This window comes from Chrysochloris asiatica, unplaced genomic scaffold (genome assembly GCF_000296735.1).
Source record: "Chrysochloris asiatica unplaced genomic scaffold, ChrAsi1.0 scaffold00075, whole genome shotgun sequence".
Classification (NCBI taxonomy): domain Eukaryota; kingdom Metazoa; phylum Chordata; class Mammalia; order Afrosoricida; family Chrysochloridae; genus Chrysochloris; species Chrysochloris asiatica.
The window spans coordinates 13,370,935-13,380,190 of record NW_006408593.1 but is presented as its reverse complement, the minus strand read 5'-3'; the positions used below and the strand labels follow the sequence as shown (position 1 = coordinate 13,380,190).

The 9,256-nt window shown below is 53.5% G+C and overlaps 1 protein-coding gene across 1 annotated transcript in view; it reads left to right on the top strand.

Moving 5' to 3' along the window:
* Positions 1-2,630: 2,630 nt before the first annotated feature.
* MYBPC3 (myosin binding protein C, cardiac) overlaps positions 2,631-9,256 on the top strand; it is a 21,890-nt gene continuing 15,264 nt past the window's right edge. The window contains exons 1-11 of the mRNA XM_006865131.1: positions 2,631-2,655; positions 3,763-4,029; positions 5,124-5,222; positions 5,300-5,407; positions 5,494-5,642; positions 6,600-6,717; positions 7,386-7,434; positions 7,582-7,611; positions 7,789-7,842; positions 8,666-8,686; positions 8,946-9,109. Coding sequence (XP_006865193.1) covers positions 2,631-2,655; positions 3,763-4,029; positions 5,124-5,222; positions 5,300-5,407; positions 5,494-5,642; positions 6,600-6,717; positions 7,386-7,434; positions 7,582-7,611; positions 7,789-7,842; positions 8,666-8,686; positions 8,946-9,109 — 1,084 coding nt within the window. The remainder of the gene's footprint in view (positions 2,656-3,762; positions 4,030-5,123; positions 5,223-5,299; positions 5,408-5,493; positions 5,643-6,599; positions 6,718-7,385; positions 7,435-7,581; positions 7,612-7,788; positions 7,843-8,665; positions 8,687-8,945; positions 9,110-9,256) is intronic.

Below are 9,256 nucleotides of genomic sequence, written 5' to 3'. Positions count from 1 at the left end.
CAGGATAATGCACTGGGCAGAAAGGTGGGCAGTTCTAACTTCCCAGCTGCTACTTGGAAAACCTTTACAGGGTTGCTGAGTGAGAACCTACCTGACAGCACTTAACAACACCGTAATATCTGGGTCCTGGGTGAGATGATTTTTGTCATCTGTGTTAAGGGCCACAAGGTCAGTTTGAGCTGTAAGTTTGGCAGTTCAAACCCACCAGCTTCTCTTCGACAACCCAATGCAGAGTCACTATGTGTCAGAAGTGACTTGAAGGCACTTAACAACAAAAACAATGACTGGTGCCAGACCCTGGGCGCCTAAGGACAAATGGCACACAGCACCTGACCCAGAGGTAGAGTCTAGCACAAAGAACACATTCTCAATATTTATTAGGGAAATAAATTCTGTTAAAAAGCTCTCTGCACTTGATCATTTTCTAAAGCCTCAGTGGGGTTTGACTGCATCTTCTTTAAATTGCACTTCCAATGATAATGATAATAATAGCAATGCCTCTGACTTTTCTGGTCTTTTATTATATGCCAGTCTTGACAAGTGAAGTCTTACCACCGTCTCACTTTATGGACTGGGAAACTGAGGCTTGTAGATGAAGAAGAATTTGTCCAATATCAGACAGCTGGGCTGGATCCCAATCCTGGCCTGTTGCCCTGTTAGTGGGCCACCCCCTAAGACAGGAAGATTCACTTGCCAGCCTTCCCTTAGCTGGAGCGGGGCATTCTTGGCTTGCTGAAGCTCAGAAATAAAGTACCCAAGGACTCCAGTTGGCAACAAAGCATTCTCACAAAACCAATGCCTGAGCAGATGGTTGTTACTGTTGTTAAGTGTTGTCGAGTCAGTTCTAACTCACAATGAGCCTGCATAGAGTTTCCAAGGAGCGTCTGGTGGGTTTCAACCACCCACCTCATTTGTACTACAGCGCCATACCAGGACACCGGCAAATCCCTCGTGTGTAGTCTCAGAAAGTCTTGTCACACTCACATGAATGTTGACACATTTGCTGACATGTTTGCCCACCATCCTTCGCAACACAGATACCCATTGTTTTTTTCCCCATTTTAACCTACCTGATGCTATTGTGTGTGAGTACATGTGTGTTACACACTAAAGTGTTGAGGCACTGTAGTCATATATGCTCTCATGGTTGTTGTTGTTAACTGCCGTTGAGTCGGTTCCGACCCATAGTAACCCTGTATAAGGTTTCCTAGGAGCAGCTGGTGAGCTTGAACCACCGATTTTGCAGTTCAAACAGCTTTGCAGTGTGGCGCATTCACTCACAAAACCACACCAGGACATGCTTTCACGCTTGTGCACATTTCCTTGTGTGTGTGCTCATACATTTGCTCTCATGCATGTTCACACCCATGTTTACACATCAGCCCACATGTGTGCTCAAACATATGTGCTCACACATCTGCTCTCAGATTCTCAGCCCACCACAGGGAGAAACAGTCAAAGAGGAGCCAGAAAGCCTGGAAGCCTCTAGTAAGGGCAGCCTGCAGAGACCCTGCTGAGAGCTGAGCTGGGCTGGTTACTTAGGGAAGGGCTCTTCTGCATGATCATGGTTGCTCCCTTCCCCCACCTGGGAACCTCAAGAAAGATGGAATGATGTCCAGACACACAGGTGGACTAAACCGGGAGAGGGCTGGGTTTCAGCGTCACCTTCTGGGAAGTGCAGGACCATTGGAGCTACTGGTCTGGCTGGGAGGGGTTACATGGATGTCCTTGAAGTGACAGAACAGGGAGGGACTGTCACAAGGACCAAGGTCACAGCGGAATGAGGGGATTCAAGATATCTGGTATGAATCTCACGGATTTTTGCACTTTGGGGTGGATTTAGAGATTCACCCTCAGGGCTTCACTGTGGGCTCATGCTTCCCCTTGGGCAATGCTAACCCCTACTGTTGCCCCTCCCCACTTGGCCCTGGAAAAAAATGGACCCAGGATTCCACAGCCTGAGACCAGCTGTTTCCTTTATGCCAGGCACAATTCTAAGCATTTTTGTTTGTAAACTCCCTTACACAAATGTGTAACAACCCTATGCAGTCAGTATGGCTATCAGCAGTCCCACTTGACAGATGAGAAAACTGAGGGCCTGCAAATAGTGGAGCCAGAACTCAGCGGCAGCCTCATCCCGGGTCTGTGTGAGTGACCACCGTTCCACACAGCCCTGCCCACTGCATGGTCCCTATGACCCTGCAGAGCCCCTTACTGCCCCTCATGGACCTTCCCGGCTCTCAGTGCCCAGGAAAGTTCTTTTAATCCATCATCCTCAAGGATAAGACCCTGCACTTTACCACCACGCAAGTTGCCTCTTTGACAGACATACAGACATGGCTTGGGGACCCTGAGGTTCACAGAGGATTGGGGGACAGAAACTATCATATTTGTGTTGGATGGGGGAGGGACAAGGGCAGTCAGGAACAATGTGACCCTCACCTTCTTCCCACAGAGAGACCTCAGCTCCCTGGAATTTGTCTATATTTAGTGGCTGAGCAGGAGGAGGCAGATAAGGAGGGCCTGGTGAGGGGGAGGGGCCCTTATATAGTGTGGGGGGCCCATCCGCACTCAATCCCTCAGACAGTGTTTGCTCTGTGGGTGCCTGGTGTGACCGCTCTGCTCTCAAGATGCCGGAACCTGGGAAGAAGCCAGGTAGCTCCAGGTTTGGGGTGGGCTGAGTGTCAGGGTCCGGAGGGCTTGGGGGGCATCCTGCTTGGGAAGTGGCATAGGAGATAGTGAGGATGAGGCAACAGTCCCAGGACAGAGCGAGGGTCTCCTTGGTCCTGTCGTGATTCTCAACTTCTCCTTCCTCATCCTACTGTTAAGAATAAGGGTAAATCCAGGGTCTGGGACAGAGAGAGGAGAGAGTTGGGGTAGGATACCCCAGGGCCATCACCTACTCCCAGAGCCCCTAGAGAGCCGTTCCTGTTCCCTGCCCTCCTCCTTCTGCAGCAAGGTTGTACTTGGGCTGGCTTTCTGGGAAAAGGTCACTGCAGGTGGAGTTAAGTCTAGACTTGAGCCAGGCTTGACAGATGCTCTTAAACAAGTCTCTGTGCTCTCAGAGTCTCAATTTCCCTGTCTGTACAAGGAGGGGATGGACCCAATGCCCCTGAAGTCAGTCCTTCTGGGTCTGATTTCCCTGCTCTGTTATCTGAAGCCCATACCAGGCATGGCTCTCAGGTTGAGGGTCCTGCAGCCTGTCTGCTCTGGGGATGGACAATCAACAGGCACAGAGCTCAAGCCAAGGGCAGAGGACATCTCATCTGGCCCAAGATCCCAGTCCTGGCCTATGTTCTTACCCAAGTTGCCCAGAGCAGGAATCCTACCCCTCCTAGCCCCCCTCTCTGGCTAGTTTTATCTCAGTTGCTGATTCTCAGCCTGAGGCCCTTGGAGGACAAATTTAGCCACATTCCAAGTAGGCTGGGTACCCGCCCCCCTACCAAAGGCCCCAGATCAGTGGGGCGAGGGAGGTCAGGGCTCATCACCAAGAAGGCAGGTATGGGGAATACACACAGCAATAGGTTCAGGTAGAGGCTCTCCCACCTGGTGGCTGTGTGATCTTGGACAAGTCACTTAGCCTTCCTGAGCCTCAGTGTCTGCATCTGAGACATGGACTCACCTACTAGAGCAGCTGGAGTATTAAATAAGGCAATGCATATGAAGTGCTTGTCATAGTGTTGACAGGAGGGGCTGCAGGGGCAGGGTGCAGGGGTGAGCTGGTGGGGGGGTGCCCCTGCAGCCTTTGGTCTGGCCCCTCAGTCTCAGCCTTCAGCAAGAAGCCACGGTCAGCGGAGGTGGTTGCAGGCAGCTCTGCTGTGTTCGAGGCGGAGACAGAGCGAGCAGGAGTGAAAGTGCGCTGGCAGAGGGAGGGCAGCGACATCGGCCCCAGTGGCAAGTACAGCCTGGAGACCGAGGGCAGACGGCACACACTGACGGTGCAGGACGTGGGCCCCGCAGACCAGGGGTCCTACGCAGTCATCGCTGGTTCCTCCAAGGTCAAGTTTGACCTGAAAGTCAGAGAGGCAGGTAAGCTCAGCCTGTCCCAGAGAGGCAGCCCAAGCCACCGCTTCATCTACCTGGGAGAAGAAGGAAAGTTGTGTTGTCTACCAGGAAGACTCTTTCCTCATTGTTCTGCATTGAGACCCCTCAGGAGTCCTTATGTGCCCTTCCTGGCCTGGCCCCAGGCACCCCACCCTCAGGAGACACAATAGGGGGATGTGAGCTGGAGGCCCTAGCCTGGGGGAGCAGGAGGCAAATAGAAACCAGAGTTGCTCAGGGCAGACCCCCAGGGATACAATGACGTGTCTGTGAGGGTGGGGAGAGGTGGGCTTCCTGGCTCAGTATGTGCTTCCTGTGAGAGGGGTGGGAAGTGTTGTTGTTATGTGTGGTTGTTAGGTACCATCAAGTGGATGTGGACTCAGTGACCCCAGGTGACAGAAGAACTTTGCCATCGGTTTCTTTACAGAAGAGGCCCTGGCAGTGTAGTGGGTTCAGTACTTGGTGGCCAAACAAAAGATCTTCATTTCAAAGCTGCCAGCTGATTCATGGGAGAAAGATGTGGCGGTCTGCTTCCGTAAAAGTTTCAGCCTGGGAAAGCCTAGGAGCAGTTCTCTGTCCTACAGGGTCCCTGTGAGTTGGAATCCACTCCAGGGCAATAGGCTGATTGGTTGAATCTTTACGGGAGCAGACCCCCATGTCCTTCTCTCACAGAGCTGCTGCATGGGTTCAAACCTTTCAGTTAGCAGTCAAGCGCTTAACCTTGGCACCACCATGGCACCTTAGGAGGAATAGGAAGGACCAGATCTGGTGGGAAGAAAAGCCACCTTCCAGGCAGTGGAAGGTGGTGGTCTGAGGTGGAAGAGGGTGTGTTTGTGTTCATGTTGTTGTTGTTGTTGTTAAGTGCTGTCAAGTCGGCTCTGACTCAGAGCGACCCTGTATAGGGTTTCCGAGGAGTGGCTGGTGAGCTTGAACCACCGACCTTGCAGTCCAAACCGGCCTTGTGGTCCAGTTTATGTTCATAGAGGTGGTAAAATGAGGGGACAGAGGGCCAAGGAGAGTGAGGTCTGGAGGAGCTAGGGACAGGTGGGCAGTCTCTCCTCACAGCCCCCTCTCCACTCCAGAGAAGATAGAACCAGCCCCTGCTTCTGCTGAAGCTCCAGAAGCCCCCGGAACCTCAGTCCCAGCCTCTGAGCTGGAAGGAAGCTCCCCACGTCCGGAAGGTGAGGGGGTCTAGGTAGGGAGGAAGGGGCCCGTGGGGAGGGGTCCCAGGACAGTGTTCAAACGTTTCTATTCTAAGGGTCAAACTCAGAAGTCCCGAATGGCCCTGCCCCTGGGTCTTCTGGAGTTCCCGATGACCCCATCGGTCTTTTTGTGACGCGGCCGCAGGATGGCGAGGTGACTGTGGGTGAGTGTGGGGCTGCTGTACTAGGGTAGGCGGGGTGGGGGGTAGCAGGGTATTCCACAATCCCAGCCGTCACCCCTCCTCTGCAGGCAGCAGCATCTCCTTCTCTGCCCGTGTGGCTGGGGCCAGCCTCCTGAAGCCACCTGTGGTCAAGTGGTTCAAGGGCAAGTGGGTGGATCTGAGCAGCAAGGTGGGCCAGCACCTGCAGCTCCATGACAGCTACGACCGAGCCAGCAAGGTGGGGGCCTGGAGGTACCGCGGGCGGGAAGAAGCACGTGGGAGGCACATGAGAACCCCTGGGAGACAACCAAGAGGTGCAAGCAAGGGTGGCACCAGGGAGGTACAAGGAAGCCAAGGCATCCAGGGGGCATGGTGAGGCTCAGGGCCAGGTCATGGGGGACTTGGAGGGTATGATAGTCTCAGGGGACATGCTGAAATTTGGGGTTCCAAGGAGTTCAAATAGGCTGGAGGGCACACTGAAAAATGAGGAGTAGGGCCTCCAGCCATAAGGGTATAAAACTCCTGTTTGAGTGGGTATCAGAGCTCAAGAGGCCCTCAATTCCTTATTATATAGACCTTGGGTGGCACAAACAGTTAAGCACTAGACTACTAACCAAAAGGTTGGTGGTTTGAACCTACCCAGAGACTCCACAGAAGACAGGCCTGTGATCTGCTTCCAAAAGGTCACAGCCTTGAAACCCCTTTGAAGCAATTCCGCTCTGCACACATGGGGTCCCTGTGAGTTGGGCTTGACTCCACAGCAATGAACTCTAACAACAACAAAGAGAAAACTCAAGCAAAGTCACCTGTCCAAGGCCACTGAGCCTAGAACTATGCATCTGACTCCCAGTTTCTGCCCCTCCGCATCTTGCACACTGGCTGGCAGGGCTGGACGGACACATTCAGCTGTGCGGGCAGTGCACTGCACAAAGGCACATTCTGAAGCAAACGGCCTATAGAGGGCACAGATGTGCATTGTAGTACCACCATGTTCCAGCAGATGGCAGACTTGTATATTGAGAAAGGGCCCCTTTCTCTAATTTATGCAAAGGTTCTGTGTGAATTAACAGTCCCCAAGGGTTGAGAGGAGAGAGTGGGACACTTCCAGTCTCCTTCAATGGTGAGGACTCTCATCTCCTAGACCAGCGTCTCCTCTGACACCTCCCTGCTTCGATCTCGTACCTCATCTCCACAGGTCTACCTGTTTGAGCTGCACATCACTGACGCCCAGGCCGCCTCTGCAGGTGGCTACCGCTGCGAGGTGTCCACCAAGGACAAGTTTGACAGCTGCAACTTCAACCTCACTGTCCATGGTGAGGGATTCAAACCCCCGGCCCTTGCTTCCATTTCCCAGCAGTAAAGAGCATGCCTAGCTAGCCCTGACCAGGAGTCCTTGAGTGGGACAGATGATTAATGGGCTCTGCTGCTATCTAAAGGTTTGAGGTTCAAGATCACCCAGAGGTGTCTCAGAAGGAAGGCATGACAATCTGTTTCCAAAACATCAGCCATTGAAAACCTTGTGGTACACAGTTCTACTCTGACACACATGGGGTTGTCATAAGTCAGAATCGACTTACAGGCAACTGCCCTTGGTAACCCTGGTCAGTTAGAGATGCTAGCTACATGTCTAACACTGCCAGGTTCCAGGATGGTTCGAAAGAAACCTGTGGGAACTTCACAGTGGGGGTGGGTGGTAGCTTACAGTTGAGTCCAGATCTTCTCTAGGCTGGAACTTTGTCTTGGTCATCATGGTCTCCCTGGCTCCTGAACGTTTGAACAGGTAGAGGCCGAGCAGAGAAAATGGAGTTTGGGAGACTGACTATCTGTTAGGGAATAGGGGACTCTGAGCTGCCCTGGCATTGGGAGAAGGCAGATGCCTACTCTTAATGGGTCACAGGTTGGCCGTCTTCGATACTCACATCCCAGGACCGTGCCCCCTCTGAAGCCCCCTCCCTTGTCTCCTTCCCCTTTCTGTACCCAGAGGCCATTGGCACTGGAGACCTGGACCTCCGATCAGCTTTCCGTCGCTCGTAAGTGGCTGATTTTCCTTATGGTCTGGTTTCGGGGGCATTGCTAGATTTGGAAGCCCCTTGGGACCAGGAATGGGGGTGATATATGAGGAGGGAGGAAAGCAAACTGCCCTGGACAGATGAGGACACTAAATCTACCTCCCACAGGAGCCTGACTGGAGGTGGTCGGCGGATCAGGTACCTTTTCCCTGTCCCCATCTGCCCCATACACAGTTCCCTGGGTTTGGAGATGGGCCGGGAGCTTCAGTTCAGCCAGTGTTCCTTCCCTTTCACTCCGTCCTGTCTGCTCCACTCACTGTATCCCCTCCACCGGGGACTCACTGGTGGTTTTGGGGGGGGGTGTCTTCTCTATAGTGACGGTCATGAGGATGCTGGGACTCTGGACTTCAGCTCCCTGCTAAAGAAGAGGTAAGTCCCTTGGTTGAGGCTCCTAGCAGGCTTGAAGCTTGGTTTCAAATCCCAACACTATGGTGCTCCTGCTGTGTGGCCTCAGGTGGATTGCTGTACCTCTCTGAGCTACTTTCCTGGTGTGTGAAATGGGCCAATTCCTGAGTTGGAACGAGTTAAATGCTCTGCAGTCCTGTGAATGACCACTTTCCCACTGTCCTCCCAACGACTCTGTGCATGGACTAGACTCCAGGCAGAGGTTCCCAAAGCCGAAGGAGTTGCCTACCTAGCCCAGTGCAGCTGACTGGTGTCCCTTCTTTCTCTTCTCTTGCCCTCTGCTCTGACCCCTTGCTTGCTGTCATGGATGCTGCCACCCCCAGAGAGTAAGAAACGGGTCCTGGGGGCTTTGGGGCAGCAGGGTGAGGGTGAGTGGCCTGTACCCATCCCTGCTAGGCTCTGAGAGATTCCACGAGCTCTGAGTGTCAAGTCTTTCCTGCCACCTGCCTGGCAGAACTTGTCATTGTTGGTAGCTGGGGAGTTGATTCCGGCTCAGGGAGGCCCTATGTGTGCAGAGTAGAAAACCCCATAGAGTTTCCACGGCTATGACCTTTCAGAAACAAATCGCTAGACCTGTCTTTCAAGGGGCCTGTGGGTGGGCTCGAACCTTCACCCTTTTGGCTAGTGGTGGAACCCTTAACTATTTACACTACCAGGGACTCCTGGGCAAGTTCACATTGCAGGCATACCACACCACAAATGGTGGGGGCATGAGCACTGGAGAGAGGATGGAGGGTGGGTCCCACACTTCTAATATGTCCCCTGACCTTTCTTCTCTTCCTCTGAGCAGCAGCTTCCGTATTCCCCGGTGAGTGCCTGAAGGATCCAGGTACCCCTAGTACCCCCGCTTCAGTCAGGAACCCCTCCCCAACTCCAGCTTCCTTTACTTAACCCTACACCCCCTTGGACTCAGACCCGGGACCCATGCTAAATTCAGTCTGTCCCAGTGGAGGGGTATGGGGACAGGGCAGAGGATGGGGCAGCTTTGGCTCCTGGACCCCAGGAAGCCCCACCCAGGGAAGTGGGGAGGACTCCCGTGAGGCCTCTCTGAATGCACCCTGACCCAGGGACACGAAGTTGGAGGCAGCAGCTGAGGAGGATGTGTGGGAGATTCTGCGGCAGGCACCTCCATCCGAGTATGAGCGCATCGCCTTCCAGCATGGGGTCACAGACCTGCGTGGCATGCTCAAGAGGCTGAAGGGCATGAAGCAGGATGAGAAGAAGAGCACAGGTTAACCTCCCCCCATGGTAAAGGAGAGGCACAGGTTAACCTCCCCCATGGTAAAGGAGAGGCACAGGTTAACCCCCCCCCCATGGTAAAGGAGAGGCACAGGTTAACCCCCCCACTACCATGGTAAAGGAGAGGCACAGGTTAACC